The sequence below is a fragment of the Panulirus ornatus genome, chromosome 49 (assembly GCF_036320965.1).
Source record: "Panulirus ornatus isolate Po-2019 chromosome 49, ASM3632096v1, whole genome shotgun sequence".
In the NCBI taxonomy this organism is placed as follows: domain Eukaryota; kingdom Metazoa; phylum Arthropoda; class Malacostraca; order Decapoda; family Palinuridae; genus Panulirus; species Panulirus ornatus.
Window position 1 is genome coordinate 10,280,268 of NC_092272.1, and position 24,783 is coordinate 10,305,050.

A 24,783-nucleotide genomic window follows, 5' to 3' on the forward strand; every position below is an offset into this window, starting at 1 on the left:
TCTTTCCAAAACTCTTGCATTCACCTCCCTAACAACCCCATCCATAAACAAATTAAACAACTATGGAGACATTACACACCCCTGCCGCAAACCTACATTCACTGAGAACCAATCACTTTCCTCTCTTCCTACACGTACACTTGCCTTACATCCTCGATAAAAACTTTTCACTGCTTCTAACAACTTGCCTCCCACACCATATATTCTTAATACCTTCCACAAAGCATCTCTATCAACTCTAGCATATGCCTTCTCCAGATCCATAAATGCTACATACAAATCCATTTGCTTTTCTAAGTATTTCTCACATACATTCTTCAAAGCAAACACCTGATCCACACATCCTCTACCACTTCTGAAACCACGCTGCTCTTCCCCAATCTGATGCTCTGTACATGCCTTCACCCTCTCAATCAATACCCTCCCATATAATTTACCAGGAATACTCAACAAACTTATACCTCTGTAATTTGAGCACTCACTCTTATCCCCTTTGCCTTTGTACAATGGCACTATGCACACATTCCGCCAATTTTCAGGCACCTCACCATGAGTCATACATACATTAAATAACCTTACCAACCAGTCAACAATACAGTCACGCCCTTTTTTAATAAATTCCACTGGAATACCATCCAAACCTGCTGCCTTGCTGGCTTTCATCTCTCGCAAAGCTTTTACTACCTCTTCTCTGTTTACCAAATCATTTTCCCTAACCCTCTCACTTTGCACACCACCTCGACCAAAACACCCTATATCTGCCACTCTATCATCAAACACATTCAACAAACCTTCAAAATACTCACTCCATCTCCTTCTCACATCACCGCTACTTGTTATCACCTCCCCATTATCGCCCTTCACTGAAGTTCCCATTTGCTCCCTTGTCTTACACACTTTATTTACCTCCTTCCAGAACATCTTTTTATTCTCCCTACAATTTAATGATACTCTCTCACCTCATCTCTCATTTGCCCTCTTTTTCACCTCTTGCACCTTTCTCTTGACCTCCTGTCTCTTTCTTTTATTCATCTCCCACTCAATTGCATTTTTTCCCTGCAAAAATCGTCCAAATGCCTCTCTCTTCTCTTTCACTAATAATCTTACTTCTTCATCCCACCACTCACTACCTTTTCTAATCAACCCACCTCCCACGCTTCTCATGCCACAAGCATCTTTTGCGCAATCCATCACTGATTCACTAAATACATCCCATTCCTCCCCCACTCCCCTTGCTTTCATTGTTCTCACCTTTTTCCATTCTGTACTCAGTCTCTCCTGGTACTTCCTCACACAGGTCTCCTCAAGCTCACTTACTCTCACCACCCTCTTCACCCCTACATTCACTCTTCTTTTCTGAAAACCCATACAAATCTTCACCTTAGCCTCCACAAGATAATGATCAGACATCCCTCCAGTTGCGCCTCTCAGCACATTAACATCCAAAAGTCTCTCTTTCGCACGCCTGTCAATTAACACGTAATCCAATAACGCTCTCTGGCCATCTCTCCTACTTACATAAGTATACTTATGTATATCTCGCTTTTTAAACCAGGTATTCCCAATCATCAGTCCTTTTTCAGCACATAAATCTACAAGCTCTTCACCATTTCCATTTACAACACTGAACACCCCATGTATACCAATTATTCCCTCAACTGCCACATTACTCACCTTTGCATTCAAATCACCCATCACTATAACCCGGTCTCGTGCATCAAAACCACTAACACACTCATTCAGCTGCTCCCAAAACACTTGCCTCTCTTGATCTTTCTTCTCATGCCCAGGTGCATATGCACCAATAATCACCCACCTCTCTCCATCAATATAGTGAGAGAGAGAGAGAGAGAGAGAGAGAGAGAGAGAGAGAGAGAGAGAGAGAGAGAGAGAGAGAGAATAGGTAGTAAAAGCTTTGTGGAAGATGAAAGCCGGCAAGGCAGCAGGTTTAGATGGTATTGCAGTGGAATTTATTAAAAAAGGGCATGACTGTATTGTTGACTGGTTGGTAAGGTTATTTAATGTATGTATGACTCATGGTGAGGTACCTGAGGATTGGCGGAATGCGTGCATAGCGCCATTGTACAAAGGCAAAGGGGATAAGAGTGAGTGCTCAAATTACAGAGGTATAAGTTTGTTGAGTATTCCTGGTAAATTATATGGGAGGGTATTGATTGAGAGGGTGAAGGCATGTACAGAGCATCAGATTGGGGAAGAGCAGTGTGGTTTCAGAAGTAGTTGAGGATGTGTGGATCAGGTGTTTGCTTTGAAGAATGTATGTGAGAAATACTTAGAAAAGCAAATGGATTTGTATGTAGCATTTAAAAGCAAATGGATTTGTATGTAGCATTTATGTATCTGGAGAAGGCATATGATAGAGTTGATAGAGATGCTCTGAGGAAGGTAGTAAGAATATATGGTGTGGGTGGCAAGTTGTTAGTAGCAGTGAAAAGTTTTTATCGAGGATGTAAGGCATGTGTACGTGTAGGAAGAGAGGAAAGTGATTGGTTCTCAGTGAATGTAGGTTTGCGGCAGGGGTGTGTGATGTCTCCATGGTTGTTTAATTTGTTTATGGATGGGGTTGTTAGGGAGGTGAATGCAAGAGTTTTGGAAAGAGGGGCAAGAATGAAGTCTGTTGTGGATGAGAGAGCTTGGGAAGTGAGTCAGTTGTTGTTCGCTGATGATACAGCGCTGGTGGCTGATTCATGTGAGAAACTGCAGAAGCTGGTGACTGAGTTTGGTAAAGTGTGTGAAAGAAGAAAGTTAAGAGTAAATGTGAATACGAGCAAGGTTATTAGGTACAGTAGGGTTGAGGGTCAAGTCAATTGGGAGGTAAGTTTGAATGGAGAAAAACTGGAGGAAGTAAAGTGTTTTAGATATCTGGGAGTGGATCTCGCAGCGGATGGAACCATGGAAGCGGAAGTGAATCATAGGGTGGGGGAGGGGGCGAAAATCCTGGGAGCCTTGAAGAATGTGTGGAAGTCGAGAACATTATCTCAGAAAGTAAAAATGGGTATGTTTGAAGGAATAGTGGTTCCAAGAATGTTGTATGGTTGCGAGGCATGGGCTATGGATAGAGTTGTGTGCAGGAGGATGGATGTGCTGGAAATGAGATGTTTGAGGACAATGTGTGGTGTGAGGTGGTTTGATCGAGTAAGTAATGTAAGTGTAAGAGAGATGTGTGGAAATAAAAAGAGCGTGGTTGAGAGAGCAGAAGAGGGATTTTTGAAATGGTTTGGGCACATGGAGATAATGAGTGAGGAAAGATTGACCAAGAGGATATATGTGTCAGAGGTGGAGGGAACGAGGAGAAGTGGGAGAGCAAATTGGAGCTGGAAAGATGGAGTGAAAAAGATTTTGAGTGATCGGGGCCTGAACATGCAAGAGGGTGAAAGGCGGGCAAGGAATAGATTGAATTGGATCGATGTGGTATACCAGGGTTGACATGCTGTCAGTGGATTGAATCAGGGCATGTGAAGTGCCTGGGGTGAACCATGGAAAGCTGTGTGGGGCCTGGATGTGGAAATGGAGCTGTGGTTTTGGGCATTATTGCATGACAGCTGGAGACTGAGTGTGAATGAATGAGGCCTTTGTTGTCTTTTCCTAGCGCTACCCCGCACCCATAAGGGGGGAGGGGAATGGTATTCCATGTGTGGTGAGGTGGCGATGGGAATGAATAAAGGCAGACAGTGTGAATTGTGTGCATGGGTATATATGTATGTGTCTGTGTGTGTATATATATGTGTACATTGAGATGTATAGGTATGTATATTTGCGTGTGTGGACGTGTGTGTATATATATGTGTATGGGGGTGGGTTGGGCCATTTCTTTCATCTGTTTCCTTGCGATACCTCGCAAACGCGGGAGACAGCGACAAAGTAAAATAAATAAATAAATAAACATTTTTTTTTTTTTTGCTTTGTCGCTGTCTTCCGCGTTTGCGAGGTAGCTCAAGGAAACAGACGAAAGAAATGGCCCAACCCACCCCCATACACATGTATATACATACGTCCACACACGCAAATATACATACCTACACAGCTTTCCATGGTTTACCCCAGACGCTTTACATGCCCTGATTCAATGCACTGACAGCACGTCAACCCCAGTATACCACATCGATCCAATTCACTCTATTCCTTGCCCTCCTTTCACCCTCCTGCATGTTCAGGCCCCGATCACACAAAATCTTTTTCACTCCATCTTTCCACCTCCAGTTTGGTCTCCCACTTCTCCTCGTTCCCTCCACCTCTGACACATATATCCTCTTGGTCAATCTTTCCTCACTCATTCTCTCCATTTGCCCAAACCATTTCAAAACACCCTCTTCTGCTCTCTCAACCACGCTCTTTTTATTTCCACACATCTCTCTCACCCTTACGTTACTTACTCGATCAAATCACCTCACACCACTCATTGTCCTCAAACATCTCATTTCCAGCACATCCATCCTCCTGTGCACAACTCTATCCATAGCCCACTCCTCGCAACCATACAACATTGTCGGAACCACTATTCCTTCAAACATACCCATTTTTGCTTTCCAAGATAATGTTCTCGACTTCCACACATTCTTCATGGCTCGCAGGATTTTTGCCCCCTCCCCCACCCTATGATCCACTTCCGCTTCCATGGTTCCATCCGCTGCCAGATCCACTCCCAGATATCTAAAACACTTTACTTCCTCCAGTTTTTCTCCATTCAAACTTTCCTCCCAATTGACTTGACCCTCAACCCTACTGTACCTAATAACCTTGCTCTTATTCACATTTACTCTTAACTTTCTTCTTTCACACAATTTACCAAACTCAGTCACCAGCTTCTGCAGTTTCTCACATGAATCAGCCACCAGCGCTGTATCATCAGCGAACAACAACTGACTCACTTCCCAAGCTCTCTCATCCACAACAGACTTCATACTTGCCCCTGTTTCCAAAACTCTTGCATTTGCCTCCCTAACAACCCCATCCATAAACAAATTAAACAACCATGGAGACATCACACACCCCTGCTGCAAACCTACATTCACTGAGAACCAATCACTTTCTTCTCTTCCTACACGTACACATGCCTTACATCCTCGATAAAAACTTTTCACTGGTTCTAACAACTTGCCTCCCACACCATATATTCTTAATACCTTCCACACAGCATCACTATCAACTCTATCATATGCCTTCTCCAGATCCATAAATGCTACATACAAATCCATTTGCTTTTCTAAGTATTTCTCACATACATTCTTCAAAGCAAACACCTGATCCACACATCCTCTACCACTTCTGAAACCACACTGCTCTTCCCCAATCTGATGCTCTGTACATGCCTTCACCCTCTCAATCAATACCCTCCCATATAATTTACCAGGAATACTCAACAAACTTATACCTCTGTAATTTGAGCACTCACTCTTATCCCCTTTGCCTTTGTACAATGGCACTATGCACGCATTCCGCCAATCATAAGGCACCTCACCATGAGTCATACATACATTAAATAACCTTACTAACCAGTCAATAATACAGTCACCCCCTTTTTTAATAAATTCCACTGCAATACCATCCAAACCTGCTGCCTTGCCGGCTTTCATCTTCCGCAAAGCTTTCACTACCTCTTCTCTGTTTACCAAATCATTTTCCCTAACCCTCTCACTTTGCACACCACCTCGACCAAAACACCCTATATCTGCCACTCTATCATCAAACACATTCAACAAACCTTGAAAATACTCACTCGATCTCCGTCTCACATCACCACTTCTTGTTATCACCTCCCCATTTGCGCCCTTCACTGAAGTTCCCATTTGCTCCCTTGTCTTACGCACTTTATTTACCTCCTTCCAGAACATCTTTTTATTCTCCCTAAAATTTAATGATACTCTCTCACCCCAACTCTCATTTGCCCTCTTTTTCACCTCTTGCACCTTTCTCTTGACCTCCTGTCTCTTTCTTTTATACATCTCCCACTCAATTGCATTTTTTCCCTGCAAAAATCGTCCAAATGCGTCTCTCTTCTCTTTCACTAATACTCTTACTTCTTCATCCCACCACTCACTACCCTTTCTAATCAACCCACCTCCCACTCTTCTCATGCTACAAGCATCTTTTGCGCAATCCATCACTGATTCCCTAAATACATCTCATTCCTTCCCCACTCCCCTTACTTCCATTGTTCTCACCTTTTTCCATTCTGTACTCAGTCTCTCCTGGTACTTCCTCACACAAGTCTCCTTCCCAAGCTCCTTTACTCTCACCACCCTCTTCACCCAAACATTCACTCTTTTTTTTCTGAAAACCCATACAAATCTTCACCTTAGCCTCCACAAGATAATGATCAGACATCCCTCCAGTTGCACCTCTCAGCACATTAACATCCATAAGTCTCTTTCGCACGCCTGTCAATTAACACGTAATCCAATAACGCTCTCTGGCCATCTCTCCTACTTACATAAGTATACTTATGTATATCTCGCTTTTTAAACCAGGTATTCCCAATCATCAGTCCTTTTTCAGCACATAAATCTACAAGCTCTTCACCATTTCCATTTACAACACTGAACACCCCATGTACACCAATTATTCCCTCAACTGCCACATTACTCACCTTTGCATTCAAATCACCCATCACTATAACCCGGTCTCGTGCATCAAAACCACTAACACACTCATTCAGCTGCTCCCAAAACACTTGCCTCTCATGATCTTTCTTCTCATGCCCAGGTGCATAAGCACCAATAATCACCCATCTCTCTCCATCAACTTTCAGTTTTACCCATATTAATCGAGAATATGGGTAGTGGTGATGTGAGAAGGAGATGGAGTGAGTATTTTGAAGGTTTGTTAAATGTGTTTGATGATAGAGTGGCAGATATAGGGTGTTTTGGTCGAGGTGGTGTGCAAAGTGAGAGGGTTAGGGAAAATGATTTGGTAAACAGAGAAGAGGTAGTAAAAGCTTTGCGGAAGATGAAAGCTGGCAAGGCAGCAGGTTTGGATGGTATTGCAGTGGAATTTATTAAAAAAGGGGGTGACTGTATTGTTGACTGGTTGGTAAGGTTATTTAATGTATGTATGACTCACGGTGAGGTGCCTGAGGATTGGCGGAATGCGTGCATAGTGCCATTGTACAAAGGCAAAGGGGATAAGAGTGAGTGCTCAAATTACAGAGGTATAAGTTTGTTGAGTATTCCTGGTAATTATATGGGAGGGTATTGATTGAGAGGGTGAAGGCATGTACAGAGCATCAGATTGGGGAAGAGCAGTGTGGTTTCAGAAGTGGTAGAGGATGTGTGGATCAGGTGTTTGCTTTGAAGAATGTATGTGAGAAATACTTAGAAAAGCAAATGAATTTGTATGTAGCATTTATGGATCTGGAGAAGGCATATGATAGAGTTGATAGAGATGCTCTGTGGAAGGTATTAAGAATATATGGTGTGGGAGGAAAGTTGTTAGAAGCAGTGAAAAGTTTTTATCGAGGATGTAAGGCATTTGTACGTGTAGGAAGAGAGGAAAGTGATTGGTTCTCAGTGAATGTAGGTTTGCGGCAGGGGTGTGTGATGTCTCCATGGTTGTTTAATTTGTTTATGGATGGGGTCGTTAGGGAGGTGAATGCAAGAGTTTTGGAAAGAGGGGCAAGTATGAAGTCTGTTGGGGATGAGAGAGCTTGGGAAGTGAGTCAGTTGTTCGCTGATGATACAGCGCTGGTGGCTGATTCATGTGAGAAACTGCAGAAGCTGGTGACTGAGTTTTGTAAAGTGTGTGAAAGAAGAAAGTTAAGAGTAAATGTGAATAAGAGCAAGGTTATTAGGTACAGTAGGGTTGAGGGTCAAGTCAACTGAGGGGTGAGTTTGAATGGAGAAAAACTGGAGGAAGTGAAGTGTTTTAGATATCTGGGAGTGGATCTGGCAGCGGATGGAACCATGGAAGTGGAAGTGGATCATAGGGTGGGGGAGGGGGCGAAAATTCTGGGAGCCTTGAAGAATGTGTGGAAGTCGAGAACATTATCTCGGAAAGCAAAAATGGGTATGTTTGTAGGAATAGTGGTTCCAACAATGTTGTATGGTTGCGAGGCGTGGGCTATGGATAGAGTTGTGCGCAGGAGGATGGATGTGCTGGAAATGAGATGTTTGAGGACAATGTGTGGTGTGAGGTGGTTTGATCGAGTAAGAAACGTAAGGGTAAGAGAGATGTGCGGAAATAAAAAGAGCGTGGTTGAGAGAGCAGAAGAGGGTGTTTTGAAATGGTTTGGGCACATGGAGAGAATGAGTGAGGAAAGATTGACCAAGAGGATATATGTGTTGGAGGTGGAGGGAACGAGGAGAAGAGGGAGACCAAATTGGAGGTGGAAAGATGGAGTGAAAAAGATTTTGTGTGATCGGGGCCTGAACATGCAGGAGGGTGAAAGGAGGGCAAGGAATAGAGTGAATTGGAGCGATGTGGTATACCGGGGTTGACGTGCTGTCAGTGGATTGAATCGGGGCATGTGAAGCGTCTGGGGTAAACCATGGAAAGCTGTGTAGGTATGTACATTTGCGTGTGTGGACGTATGTATATACATGTGTATGGGGGTGGGTTGGGCCATTTCTTTCGTCTGTTTCCTTGCGCTACCTCGCAAACGCGGGAGACAGCGACAAAGCAAAAAAAAATATATATATATATATATATGTGGGTGGGTTGGGCCATTCTTTTGTCTGTTTCCTTGTGCTACTTCGCTAAAGCGGGAGACAGCGACAAAGTATAAGTATAATAAATCTATAATAAATATTTATTTATTCATCTATTTATTTATTCATTGTACTTTGTTGCTGTCTCCCACGTTAGTGACGTAGCACAAGGAAACAGATGAAAGAATGGCATAACCCATCCACATACACAAGTATATACATACACGTCCACACACTCACATATACATACATATACTTTTCAACGTTTTCATATATATGTACATAAAAAGACATATACATATATACACAAGTCCATTATTCATACTTGCTGCCTTTATTCATTCCCATCAACACCCTGCCACACATGAAATGATAACCACTCCCCCCGCACACACATGAGGTAGTGCTAGGAAAAGACAACAAAGACCACATTCGTTCACACTCAGTCTCAAGCTGTCATGTATAATGCACCAAAACCACAACTCCCTTTCCATATCCAGGCCCCACAAAACTTTCCATGGTTTACGTAACCCAGATACTTCACATGCCCTGGTTCAATCCATTGACAGCACGTCAACCCGGTATACCACATTGTTCCAATTCACTCTATTTCTTTCTTGCCTTTCACCCTCCTGCGTGTTCAAGCCCCGATCGCTCAACATCTTTTTCACTCCATACTTCCACCTTCAATTTGGTCTCCCACTTCTTGTTCCTCCACCTCTGAAACATCTTTCCTCACTCATTCTCTCCATGTGACCAAACCATTTCAATACACCCTCTTCTGCTCTCTCAACCACACTCTTTTTATTACCACACATCTCTCTTACCTTTTCATTACTTACTCGATCAAACCACCTAATACCACATATTGTCCTCAAACATCTCATTTCCAACACATCCACCCTCCTCCACACAACTCTTTCTACAGCCCACGCCTCGCACCCATAAAACATTGTTGGAACCACTATTCCTTCAAACACACCCATTTTTGCTTTCTGAGATAATTTTCTCGTCTTCCACACATTTTTCAATGCTCCCAGAATTTTCGCCCCCTCCACCACCCTGTGACTCATTTCCGCTTCTATGGTTCCATCTGCTGCTAAATCCACTCCCAGATATCAAAAACACTTCCTCCAGATTTTCTCTATTCAAACTTACCTCCAAATTGACTTGTCCCTCAACCCTACTGGACCTAACTTTGCTCTTATTCTCATTTACTCTCAGCTTTCTTCTTTCACACACTTTCCCAAGTTCAGTCACCAGCTTCTGCAGTTTCTCAGCGAAATCAGTCACCAGCGCTGTATCATCAGCGAACAACACCTGACTCACTTCCTAAGCCCCTTTCATCCACAACAGACTGCATACTTGCCCCTTTCTCCAAAATTCTTGCATTCACCTCCCTAACAACCCCATCCATAAACAAGTTAAACAACCATGGAGACATCATGCACCCCTGACACAAACTGACATTCACTGAGAACCAGTCACTTTCCTCTCTTCCTACTCATACACATGCCTTACATCCATGATAAAAACTTTTCACGGCTTCCAGCAACTTGCCTCCCACACCATATACTCTCAATACCTCCCACACAGCATCTTTATCAACTTTGTCATATGCCTTCTCCAGATCCATAAATGCTACATACAAATCCATTTGTTTTTCTAAGTATTTCTCACATACATTCTTCAAAGCAAACACCTGATCCACACATCCTCTACAACTTCTGAAACCATACTGCTCTTCCCCAATCTGATGCTCTGTACATGCCTTCACCCTCTCAATCAATACCCTCCCATATAATTTCCCAGGAATACTCAACAAACTTATACATCTGTAATTTGAACACTTACCTTTATCCCTTTTGCCTTTGTACAATGGCACTATGCATGCATTCCACCAAGTCTCAGGCACTTCACCATGAGCCATACATACATTGAACATCCTCACCAACCAGTCTACAATACAGTCACCCCTTTTTTAATAAATTCCACTGCAATACCATCCAAACCTGCCGCCTTGCTGACTTTCATCTCTTGTGAAGCTTTACTACCTCTTCTCTGTTTACCAAATCATTCTCCCTGACCCTGGGAAGGAGACTTGCGTGAGGAAGTACCAGGAGAAACTGAGTGCAGAATGGAAAAAGGTGAGAGCAAAGGATATAAGGGGAATGGGGGAGGAATGGGATGTATTTTGGGAAGCGGTGATGGCTTGTGCAAAAGATGCTTGTGGCATGAGAAGCGTGGGAGGTGGGAAGATTAGAAAGGGTAGAGTGGTGGGATGAAGAAGTAAGATTATAATTGAAAGAGAAGAGAGAGGCATTTGGACGAGTTTTGCAGGGAAATAGTGCAAGTGACTGGGAAATGTATAAAAGAAAGAGGTAAGAGGTCAAGAGAAAGGTGCACAAGGTGAAAAAGAGGGCAAATGAGAGTTGGGGTGAGAGAGTATCATTAAATTTTAGGGAGAATAAAAAGATATTTTGGAAGGAGGTGAGTGAAGTGCATAAGACTAGAAAACAAATGGGAACATCGGTGAAGGGGGCTAATGGGGAGGTAATAACATGTGGTGGTGATGTGAGGAGATGGAGTAAGTATTTTGAAGGTTTGTTGAATGTGTTAGATGATAAGAGTGGCAGATATAGGGTGTTTTGTGAAGTGAGAGGGTTATGGAGAATGATTTGGTAAACAGAGATGAGGTAGTAATAGCTTTGCGGAAGATGAAAGCCGGCAAGGTGGCGGGTTTGGATGGTATTGCAGTGGAATTTATTAAAAAAGTCACCAGATTCTACAGTTTCTCACCTGAATCAGCCACCAGTGCAGTATCATCAGTGAACAACAACTGACTCACTTCTCAAGCTCTCTCATCCACAACAGACTGCACACTTGCTTCTCTCTCCAAAACCCTTGCATTCACCTCCCTAACAACCCTATCCATAAAAAATTAAACAACCATGGAGACATCACGCATCCCTGCCACAAACCGACATTTACTGAGAACCAATCACTTTCCTACTCATACACATGCCTTACATTCTCGATAAAAACTTTTCACTGCTTCTAACAACTTGCCTCCCACACCATATATTCTTAATACCTTCCACAGAGCATCTCTATCAACTTTATCATATGCCTTCTCCAGATCCATAAATGCTACATACAAATCCATATGCTTTTCTAAGTAATTCTCACATACATTTTTCAAAGCAAACACCTGATCCACACATCCTCTACCACTTCTGAAACCACACTGCTCTTCCCCAATCTGATACTTTGTACATGCCTTCACCCTCTCAATCAATACCCTCCCATATAATTGCCCAGGAATACTCAACAAACATATACCTCTGTAATTTGAGCACTCACCTTCATCCTCTTTGCCTTTGTACAATGGCACTATGCATGCATTCTGCCAATCCTCAGGCACCTCACCATGAGTCATACACTGAACATCCTTATCAATCAGTCAACAACACAGTCACCCCCTTTTATTAATAAATTCCACTGCAATATCATCCAAACCCGCTGCCTTGCTGGCTTTCATCTTCCGCAAAGCTTTTACTACCTCTTCTTTGTTTACCAAATCATTCTCCCTAACCCTCTCACTTCGCACAACACCTCGATCAACCTTCAAAATAATCACTCCATCTCCTCACATCACCACTACTTGTTATCACCTCCCCATTAGCCCCCTTCATCGATGTTCCCATTTGTTCTCTTGTCTTACACACTTTATTTACCTCCTTCCAAGACATCTTTTTATATATGTTTTTTATTATATTTTGTCAGTGTCTCACGCACTAGCAAGGTAGCGCAAGAAAACAGACGAAAGAAAGGCCTAACCCACCCACATACACATTCATATACATACACATCCACACATGCACATATACATAACTATTCATCCTAACGTATACATATATATACACACACAGACATATACATATATGCACATGTACATAATTCATACTGTCTGCCCTTACTCATTTCCGTCGCCACCAGGCCACACATGAAAATGACAGCCCCCTCCCCTGCATGTGCGCGAGGTAGCACTAGGAAAAGACAACAAAGGCCACATTTGTTCACACTCAGTCTCTAACTGTCATGTATAATGCACCGAAACCACAGCTTCCTTTCCGCATCCAGCCCCCACAAAACTTTCCATGGTTTACCCCAGACGTTTCAGATGCCCTGGTTCAATCCATTGACAGCACGTCGACCTCGTTATACCACATCATTCCAATTCACTCTATTCCCACGCTTTCCCGATGTGTTGTAGAAGGCGACTAAAGGGGATGGGAGCGGGGAGCTAGAAACCCTTCCTTCTTGTATTTTTTAATTCCTAAAAGGGGAAACACAAGAAGGAGTCACGCAGGGAGTGCTTATCCTCCTCGAAGGCGCAGACTGGGGTGTCTAAATGTGTGTGGATGTAACCAAGATTAGAAAAAAGTTGAGATAGGTAGTATGTTTGAAGAAAGGAACCTGGATGTTTTGGCTCTGAGTGAAACAAAGCTCAGGGGTAAAGGGGAAGTGTGGTTTGGGAATGTTTTGGGAGTAAAGTCAGGGGTTGGTGAGAGGACAAGAGCAAAAGAACGAGTAGCACTACCCCTGAAATGGAAGTTGTGGGAGTATGTGATAGAGTGTAAGAAAGTAAACTCTAGATTGATATGGGTAAAACTGAAAGTGGATGGAGAGAGATGGGTGATTATTGGTGCACCAGGGCATGAGAAGAAAGATCATGAGAGGCAAGAGTTTTGGAAGCAGCTGTGTGAGTGTGTTAGCAGTTTTGATGCATGAGACCGGGTTATAGTGATGGGTGATTTGAATACAAAGGTGAGTAATGTGGCAGTTGAGGAAAAAATTGGTGTACATGGGGTGTTCAGTGTTGTAAATGGAAATGGTGAAGAGCTTGTAGATTTATGTGCTGAAAAAGGACTGGTGATTGGGAATACCTGGTTTAATAAGAGAGATATACATAAGTATACGTATGTAAGTAGGAGAGATGGCCAAAGAGCATTATTGGATTACGTGTTAATTGATAGGCGCGTGAAAGAGAGACTTTTGGATGTTAATGTGCTGAGAGGTGGAAATGAAGGGATGTCTGATAATTATCTTGTGGAGGTGAAGGTGATGATTTGTAGAGGTTTTCAGAAAAGGAGAGAGAATGTTGGGGTGAAGAGGGTGGTGAGAGTAAGTGAGCTTGGGAAGGAGACTTGTGTGAGGAAGTACCACACGAGATTAAGTGCAGAATGGAAAAAGGTATGAGCAAAGGAGGTAAGGGGAGTGGGGGAGGAATGGGATGTAATTAGGGAAGCAGTGTTGGTTTTCACAAAAGATGCTTGTGGTGTGAGAAGCGTAGGAGGTGGGTTGATTAGGAAGGGTAGTGAGTGGTGGGATGAAGAAGTACGATTATTAGTGAAAGAGAAGAGAGAGTCATTTGGACGATTTTTGCAGGGAAATAGTGCAAATGACTGGAAGATGTATAAAAGAAAGAGGCAAGAGGTCAAGAGAAAGGTGCAAGAGGTGAAAAAGAGGGCAAATGAGAGAGTATCATTAAATTTCAGGGAGAATAAAAATATGTTTTGGAAGGAGGTAAATAAAGTGCATAAGACGAGAGAACGAATGGGAACATCGGTGAAGGGGGCAAATGGGGAGGTGATAACAAGTAGTAGTTATGTGAGAAGATGGAGTAAGTATTTTGAAGGTTTGTTCAATGTGTTAGATGATAGAGTGGCAGATATAGGGTGTTTTGGTTGGCATGGTGTGGGGGGGGGTGATTTCATGTGTGGCGGGGTGGCGACGGGAATGAATAAAGGCAGCAAGCATGAATTATTTACATGTGTATGTATGTATATGTCTGTGTATGTATATATATGTATACGTTGAAATGTGCAGGTATGTATATGTGTGTGTGTGGACGTGTATGTATAAACATGTGTATGTGGGTGGGTTGGGCTATTCTTTTGTCTGTTGTCTGTTTCCTTGCACTACCTCGCTAACGCGGGAGACAGCGACAAAGTGTAATAAATAAAATGAATTTGTATATATATGGTGGATATGAATGCACACTTTTACAGAACACATAACCCTCCAATAGCCAGGGTTCGAACCCAGGATCTTATGCGTGGTAGGCAGAAGTGCTACTGATAGGCTATGATCACTCGCAATAGGGAAATGACTATTTGATTACTAAGTAATTTAGTACCCTTCATCTCACATACATGAGCAATGGGGTCTAGACTGGTCAAATCCCATAAGGCTCACATTACCAGCACATAGCATTTTACAGAACCTAACTACGAAAGCGGAGGTATATGAACATGAATATAATGTATGTGAAAGCACACTTTCATACAACACATAACCCTCCAATGGCCAGGACCTTATGTGTGGTAGGTGGAAGTGCTAATGCAAGGCTATGATTGCCCCTAATAGGTATATGACTATTCAATCACAAAGTAATCAAATACCCTTTGTTTAGCGTACAAGAACAACAGGGTCTAGACCTGTCAAATCCCATCAGTGTTACATTACCAGCAGATAACATTTTACATAACCTAATTATACAAACATGGAGATATGTGAACATGATTAAAGTGCATATGAGCATGCACTTTCATAGAACACATAACCCTGTAACAGCCAGAGTTCAAATCCAGGACCTTATACACCTGCCCTCTCCTCCCTAAGAGTCCTGTGTATCCCTATGAGGCTCCTGCTGACACAACACAAACAAATTTATGCTCATCTATATGTGAAGCAGAAGGAAAAATGGAGTAATGTAGTCAAACATCTGGCAGCACTTATTTGCTTATGATAGTAAATGATGAGCACCTTTGACACCTCACGGCAGTGGTATAAATAACTGTAACTGAATGGGTTCTATATTTTTTTACTTTATATTTAATCAATCTTCTGCCACAAAGTGAATGGGTTCTATATTTTTCAATATATTTATCCTACCTTCTACCACAAAGTGCAAGATATTTTAGCCCCAGAGAATTCTTCATAGGAAGTGGATGGATGCTGGGTCAATACCTGCAGCAGTGAAAGGCTTAAAACACCCCTGAAATTTCATTTCAGTCTCTGAATCTGATTTGATTTTTATCCAGTGTACATAATATGTTATCAAATAAGACTCCATCTTGATCCAGTATATTGTAGTTTCTATCTGAATCCCTAACATTCAAAAAGTCATCGAAATAATTCTTCATGTTAGTTTTTACTAAAATACACGACAGTGAACAATCAACTATTATCGCATTTCTCAATGGATGGAAGGCAATTTTCATGGTGTAGAAAGTTGATACCCTTTCTGGAACCTTTATGTGATAAGAGTAATGACCATAGCCCCTACTTGTATGACTCGTGTAAAATCACACTCACCTCTTTCACTTACAGAAAGCAGATCCTGCTTTTGAAATACATTTAGCAAAAAGCCTATGTATCTACAAGTATATTTAGAAAATGAATGGAGAAATCTGGTAATTGATACCTAAGTACTCACCTGAACATGGATACAAAGAACACAGAAGGCACACAAACAGAGTGAGTGAGCAGTATAAACAAAGATGCGCCAAGAATTAATGCCTTCCTCTGGCCAAGGTAGATGCTGTTTTTCTCTCCTGTTACTCCTTTGTTCTGCTGCAGACTGGGCAATGCCTAAGCCCCAACAAACCTATACAAATTACAATAATTGAAAGTTATTTCCTTTACATTTAGAATAAAAAATATATCACAAACTTACAAGAGTATACTTGCTAATTTCCACAATTCTGTAAGAGTCTACCTGCTAATTTCTATCATTCTGTATGCTTCAGACCTCAAACTTTAAGTTTTGTAAATCTTGCTGTCTCTCACTTGAATGCCTGGGCCAAGATTCCTTTCATACACTAACTCTTCATCTAACTGGGGTTTTTGTGCATACTTCCTTGCTAACAGAAGTTAGCCAGTAAACAATGGAGAACAGAGGTAGCCCCACTCTGTTTGGAAACTATAATCATTCTCTACTATTCTGTGAGTAAACCAACCTTTTATCCCTAAGGACTGGATTAACTTGGAAAGAGTTACTACTTGCCACTTTCTGTAGAGAAATCAGGCCATCATCAAGAGCTCAAATACTGATGTGTGGAGAAGAAAACAATCCATTCTCTGCTCTGTGCTTACCTGTACCTAGCCTCTGGCTTGCATGTCTCTGTTTTCTGCATGTTTCTCTACCCTCAGTCAGACCTTTTAAAAAGTGATATGTATCCTTTATTCTTCCGTCCATGCTAGGGGAAACCATGGTTGTCATTCCAGCCAGGTAAGATGCTAGACATGTGAGAAGCCTTCTTGTTCCAGAGTAGCACTTCTCTTTCAATCCATATTTCTGAATGAATCGACAACATTCTCAGTGATTTTGATCTTTGGTGTTTCTTCTCACTAGTGTTTAGGTTAGTTTCAAATTTCTTAATTGTTTTCTTTTTAAGGGACTGCCAACACTTAATGCTACTGTAGTACCACCTAGTGATAGCTACAAGAACTGATATGCTACAAGGCTGTACCTAACTATTCAATCATAACAATTACTTCATCATCAGCTGTATATTTAAATCTCTTGTATTCACCTATTTGTACTGCATGGGGAGGAAGTATTACACTTGTGGAGCCCCATCTCTTGAACATTCTCTCATTTCATACAGCTTCTTTAATTCATGTCTGCTGTCTGCATTAACCATGTTTTTAATCATCCTATTCCATTCATCCACTACTCTTACACTATAAAAGTACTTCTTTACATAATTTTTAAGATTCTTGTTTACTTTCATTTTGTGTCATCTGGTTACTTTATCCCTGCATCTCTCTAAGAACCATTCACTTTTCATCGTTCTCTTCCACTATCACAAGTAGCCTTGTTGGGACCCATCTGTCTGTTGTTCTTTGAACTCCTCTGTATGAAGTTTAAGAGATGTGGCCCCATGAGCATAAAACTCCCTTCATACTTGTTCATACTTTTTACATGAAAAGCTTACAGGGTTTTCTCTCTGAAAAATCTGTATATATTTCTATTCCTACCACACTAATCCATGAGCTTCTGTTCTCTTCCACTATCACAAACAGCCTCATTAGGACCCAAATGTCTGTTGCTGTATGAATTTCTTTGTATACTGTTCAAGATATGTGGCCCCATGAGTGTAAAACTCCCTTCTTTCTTGTTCACCATTTCTTATGTTAGTGGGTTAGTGTTAGGAATGGACAAGGACTGGCCTCATTTGCTCAAATCCACTTTCCAGATGTACTGAATAATGCACTAAAATAAGAGCCCCCATTCACAGCCAAGCTCCACAAACCACTCTCTTTTTTCCACTGACCACTTTTCAGGCCACTGACAGAAACTTCACCCCCTGAATATTAAGTTGCACCAATTTACTCTATCCTTTACATACTGCTCACCCTCCTGAATGTTCAGACCCCAATATCCTAAAGCCTCATAGACTTCATCCTTTGATTTCCTTCTTGGTCTTGCACTCGCCTATGCTCCCTCCACTTCTGACACAAATATTCTTACAGTTTGTTTCTCTTAGCTCATTCTCTTTGTATGGCCTAACTATTTCAGCTCACCTGGGTTAGTTCTCTCAATCATATTCCACTTATGACCACAAATCTCTATCACATCACAATATCAGAGAAATCATCACATGCAGCATGTGAAAATAAATGAACATGAACACAATACAGGAACTAAGGGAAACATGACAAATCAAACTGGAGGGTGATAACTGAAAGGATTTTAAGCACAAATTGGAATGGTCTTCAAAAGCAATAATCTCAAAAAAAATCCATTCTGGAACCAGATGGAATCTCAGCCATCTTCAAGAAAACTAAAACAATGATGTTACAGAGGAGGGAAAGCCTGGATGAAAGTAAAATTACAGGCATTCACAAAATGAAATGTCATCAATACACAAAGAAGGATCCAAGCTAATACCTAAGCAGGACAGGCCTATTGGTTGGACTTCACATGCAGTAAAAGTCTTTGAAAGAGAGAAGAAAGGACACATTGGAACATTCATTCAAGATCAGCAACACAAGCGAAGGCCAACATAGATATGTGCCCAGAAAAAGTAAGCAAAGCCAATTATATATGTACCCATAAGAAGTAAGCAAAGCCAATTGTCAGCACACTATAATGAAATATGAATTGGTGCAAGGAAAAAAAAGTGGAACACTTTTTCTTGATTTTTAAATGCATTTGACAAAGTAATCAATGGAATTTTACAAGCGAAAGTAGCTGAACATTATCATTACAGGTAAGGCATATTGAATCATGTATGAGGAAGATGTCTTATCCAGGGTACCCCAAGGAATGGTGTTAGCCTTAATTTTCATTACAATAATGATGTCAAACAGAGAAGTAAATGGAGGCATAGTACGAAGCTTTGCTGATGACACCAAACTATCCAAATGATTGGATTAGAAGCCAATCCAATGAAGATGCAAAAAGGCTTTGACATAATATACAAATGGATAGAAGTGAACCTGAAGTTTAAAAAAAATCTGAGCAGAAAAATTATGGAACAAGTACAAATACACCTGTGAAACAGTATGAAGGCTCAACAGAGAGAAAGAGAGAGAGAGATTTGGGAAGTGAAACAAACAAACATACCCTAAAGCTAATCAATGAATAGTATGATTTTCAGAAGTCACTATAAGAGACAGAGAACTACTTGTGAATAGTTTTAATTTGTACATTGGAAGAAAAATTTAATAATACTATGTCATATGGTCACCAATGAAATTAATAGATATAAAAAATCTCCCCTTTTGCTGGGGATGGGAAAAAGAATACTTCTCATGCATTCCCCGCATGTTGTAGAAGGCAACTAAAGGGGATGGGAGCAGGGGGGCTAGAAACCCTTCCCTCCTTGTATTTCAAATTTCTAAAAGGGGAAACAGAAGAAGGAGTCATGCAGGGAGAGCTCATCCTCCCTGAGGGCTCAGATTGGGGTGTCTAAATGTGTGTGGATGTAACCAAGATTAGAAAAAAGGAGAGATAGGTAGTTTGCTTGAGGAAAGGAACCTGGATGCTTTGGCTGTGGGTGAAACGAAGCTCAATGGTAAAGGGGAAGAGTGGTTTGGGAATGTCTTGGGAGTAAAGTCAAGGGTTGGTGAGAGGACAAGAGCAAAGGAAGGAATAGCACTACTCCTGAAGCAGGAGTTGTGGGAGTATGTGATACAGTGTAAGAAAGAAAACTCTAGATTGATATGGGTAAAACTGGAAGTGGATGGAGAGAGATGGGTGATTATTGGTGCCTATGCACCTGGTCATGAGAAGAAAGATCATGAGAGGCAAATGTTTTGGGAGCAACTGAGTGAATGTGTTAGCAGCTTTGATGCTCAAGACCAGGTTATAGTGATGGGTGATTTGAATGCAAAGGTGAGTAATGTGGCAGTTAAAGGGTATAACTGGGGTACATGGGGTGTTCAGTGTTGTAAATGGAAATAGGGAAGAGCTTGTAGATTTGTGTGCTGAAAAAGGACTGGTGATTGGGAATACCTGGTTTAAAAAGAGATGTATACATAAGTATACGTATGTAACTAGGAGAGATATGCACGTGAAAGAGAAACTTTGTGGATGTTAATGTGCTGAGAGGGGCAACTGGAGGGATGTCTGATCATTATCTTGTGGAGGCAAAGGTGAAGATATGTAGAGGTTTTCAGGAAAGAAGAGAGAATGTTAGGGTGAAAAGAGTGGTGAAAGTAAGGGAGCTTGGAAAAGAGACTTGTGTGAGGAAGCACCAGGAGAAATTAGGTGCAGAATGGAAAAAGGTGAGAGCAAATGAAGTAAGGGGAGTGGTGGAGGAATGAGATGTATTTAGGGGAGCAGTGATGGCTTGCGCAGAAGATGACTGTGGCATGAGAAAGGTGGGAGGTGGGCAGACTAGAAAGGGTAGCGAGTGGTGGGATGAAGAAGTAAGATTGTTAGTGAAAGAGAAGAGAGAGGTATTTGGATGATTTTTGCAGGGAAATAGTGCAAATGACTAGGAGATGTATAAAAGAGAGAGGCAAGAGGTCAAGAGAAAGGTGCAACAGGTGAAAATGAGGGCAAGTGAGATTGGGGTGAGAGAGTATCATTGAATTTTAGGGAGAATAAAAAGATGTTTTGGAAGGAGGTAAATAAAGTACGTAAGACAGGAGAACAAATGGGAACATCGGTTAAGGGGGCAAATGGGGAGGTAATAACAAATAGTGGGGAAGTGAGAGGGAGATGGAGTTAGTATTTTGAAGGTTTATTGAATGTGTTTGATGATAAAGTGGCAGATTTAAGGTGTTTTGATCGAGTTGGTGTGCAAAGTGAGAGGGTCAGGGAGAATGATTTGGTAAACAGAGAAAAAATAGTGAAATCATTGCAGAAGAAGAAAGCCAGCAAGGCGGCGGGGGTGGATGGTGTTGCTGTGGGACTTATTAAAAAAGGGGGTGACTGTTGTTGACTGGTTGGTGAGGATATTCAATGTATGTATGGCTCATGGTGAAGTGCCTGAGGATTAGCAGAATGCATGCATAGTGCCATTGTACGAAGGCAAAGGGGTTAAAGGTGAGTGTTCAAATCACAGAGGTATAAGTTTGTTGAGTATTCCTAGGAAATTATATGGGAGGTATTGATTGAGAGGGTGAAGGCATGTACAGAGCATCACACTGGGGAAGAGCAGTGTGGTTTCAGAAGTGACAGAGTATGTGTGGATCAGGTATTTGCTTTGAAGAATGTATGTGAGAAATACTTAGAAAAACAAATGGATTTTTATGTAGATAGAGATGCTCTGTGGAAGGTATTAAGAGTTATGGTGTGGGAGGCAAGTTGGTAGAAGCAGTGAAAAGTTTTTATCGAGGATGTAAGGCATGTGCACGATTAGGAAGAGAGTAAAGTGATTGGTTTCCAGGGAATGTTGGTTTGCAGCAGGGGTGCGTGATGTCTCCATGGTTGTTTAATTCGTTTATGGATGGGGTCGTTAGGGAGATGAATGTAAGAGTTTTGGAGAGAAGGGCAATTATGCAGTCTGTTGTGGATGAGAGGGCTTGGGAAGTAAGTCAGTTGTTCATGGATGATATAGCACTGTTGGTTGATTCGGGTGAGAAACTGCAGAAGCTGGTGACTGAGTTTGGTAAAGTGTGTGGAAGAAGAAACTTAAGAGTAAATGTGAATAAGAGCAAGGTTATTAGGTACAGTAGGGTTGAGGGTCAAGTCAATTGGGAGGTGAGTTTGAATGGAGAAAAACTGGAGGAAGTGAAGTGTTTTAGATATCTGGGAGTGGATCTGGCAGCGGATGGAACCATGGAAGCGGAAGTGGATCATAGGGTGGGGGAGGGGGCGAAAATTCTGGGGGCCTTGAAGAATGTGTGGAAGTCGAGAACATTATCTCGGAAAGCAAAAATGGGTATGTTTGAAGCAATAGTGGTGCCAACAATGTTGTATGGTTGCGAGGCGTGGGCTATGGATAGAGTTGTGCGCAGGAGGATGGATGTGCTGGAAATGAGATGTTTGAGGACAATGTGTGATGTGAGGTGGTTTGATCGAGTGAGTAACGTAAGGGTAAGAGAGATGTGTGGAAATAAAAAGAGCGTGGTTGAGAGAGCAGAAGAGGGTGTTTTGAAGTGGTTTGGGCACATGGAGAGGATGAGTGAGGAAAGATTGACCAAGAGGATATATGTGTCGGAGGTGGAGGGAACAAGGAGAAGAGGGAGACCAAATTGGAGGTGGAAAGATGGAGTGAAAAAGATTTTGTGTGATCGGGGCCTGAACATGCAGGAGGGTGAAAGGAGGGCAAGGAATAGAGTGAATTGGAGCGATGTGGTATACCGGGGCTGACGTGCTGTCAGTGGAATGAATCAAGGCATGTGAAGCGTCTGGGGTAAACCATGGAAAGCTGTGTAGGTATGTATATTTGCGTGTGTGGACGTATGTATATACATGTGTATGGGGGGGTTGGGCCATTTCTTTCGTCTGTTTCCTTGCGCTACCTCGCAAACGCGGGAGACAGCGACAAAGTATAAAAAAAAAAAAAAATATATATATATATATATATATATATATATATATTATTTATTTTATTTTGCTTTGCCGCTGTCTTCCGCATTAGCGAGGTAGCGCAAGGAAACAGACAAAAGAATGGCCTAACCTGCCCACATACACATGTATATACATACACGTCCACAAATATACATACCTATACATCTCAATGTACACATATATATACACACACAGACATATACATATATACACATGTACACAATTCATACTGTCTGCCTTTATTTGTTCCCATCGCCACCTCGCCACACATGGAATAACAACCCCTCCCCCCTCATGTGTGCGAGCTAGCGCGAGGAAAAGACACCAAAGGCCCCATTTGTTCACATTCATTCTCTAGCTGTCATGTAATAATGCACCGAAACCACAGCTCAATATTATATGGGAATTCCCATATATATATATATATATATATCCAAAACACTTGCATTCACCTCCCTAACAGCCCCATCCATAAACAAATTAAACAACCATGGAGACATCACACACCCATGCCGCAAACCTACATTCACTGAGAACCAATCACTTTCCTCTCTTCCTACACGTACACATGCCTTACATCCTCGATAAAAACTTTTCACTGCTTCTAACAACTTGCCTCCCACACCATATATTCTTAATACCTTCCACAGAGCATCTCTATCAACTCTATCATATGCCTTCTCCAGATCCATAAATGCTACATACAAATCCATTTGCTTTTCTAAGTATTTCTCACATACATCCTTCAAAGCAAACACCTGATCCACACATCCTCTACCACTTCTGAAACCACACTGCTCTTCCCCAATCTGATGCTCTGTACATGCCTTCACCCTCTCAATCAATACCCTCCCATATAATTTACCAGGAATACTCAACAAACTTATACCTCTGTAATTTGAGCACTCACTCTTATCCCCTTTGCCTTTGTACAATAGCACTATGCACGCATTCCGCCAATCCTCACCATGAGTCATACATACATTAAATAGCCTTACCAACCAGTCAATAATACAGTCACCCCCTTTTTTAATAAATTCCACTGCAATACCATCCAAACCTGCTGCCTTGCCGGCTTTCATCTTCCGCAAAGCTTTTACTACCTCTTTTCTGTTTACCAAATAATTTTCCCTAACCCTCTCACTTTGCACACCACCTCGACCAAAACACCCTATATCTGCCACTCTATCATCAAACACATTCAACAAACCTTCAAAATACTCACTCCATCTCCTTCTCACATCACCACTACTTGTTATCACCTCCCCATTTGCGCCCTTCACTGAAGTTCCCATTTGCTCCCTTGTCTTACGCACTTTATTTACCTCCTTCCAGAACATCTTTTTATTCTCCCTAAAATTTAATGATACTCTCTCACCCCAACTCTCATTTGCCCTTTTTTTCACCTCTTGCACCTTTCTCTTGACCTCCTGTCTCTTTCTTTTATACGTCTCCCACTCAATTGCCCTCCTTTCACCCTCCTGCATGTTCAGGCCCCGATCACACAAAATCTTTTTCACTCCATCTTTCCACCTCCAATTTGGTCTCCCTCTTCTCCTCGTTCCCTCCACCTCCGACACATATATCCTCTTGGTCAATCTTTCCTCACTCATTCTCTCCATGTGCCCAAACCATTTCAAAACACCCTCTTCTGCTCTCTCAACCACGCTCTTTTTATTTCCACACATCTCTCTTACCCTTACGTTACTTACTCGATCAAACCACCTCACACCACACATTGTCCTCAAACATCTCATTTCCAGCACATCCATCCTCCTGCGCACAACTCTGTCCATAGCCCACGCCTCGCAACCATACAACATTGTTGTATTGATAGAGATGCTCTGTGGAAGGTATTAAGAATATATGGTGTGGGAGGCAAGTTGTTAGAAGCAGTGAAAAGTTTTTATCGAGGATGTAAGGCATGTGTACGTGTAGGAAGAGAGGAAAGTGATTGGTTCTCAGTGAATGTAGGTTTGCGGCAGGGGTGTGTGATGTCTCCATGGTTGTTTAATTTGTTTATGGATGGGGTTGTTAGGGAGGTAAATGCAAGAGTCCTGGAAAGAGGGGCAAGTATGAAGT

At 41.8% G+C, this 24,783-nt stretch overlaps 1 protein-coding gene across 5 annotated transcripts in view; it reads right to left on the reverse strand.

The window, feature by feature from the left end:
- PIG-V (phosphatidylinositol glycan anchor biosynthesis class V) overlaps positions 1-24,783 on the reverse strand; it is a 160,285-nt gene that overhangs the window by 24,041 nt on the left and 111,461 nt on the right. For all 5 annotated transcript variants that reach the window (XM_071690960.1, XM_071690957.1, XM_071690959.1 and 2 more), the window contains one exon: positions 16,165-16,335. In XM_071690960.1, the coding sequence (XP_071547061.1) occupies positions 16,165-16,335 (171 nt within the window). The remainder of the gene's footprint in view (positions 1-16,164; positions 16,336-24,783) is intronic.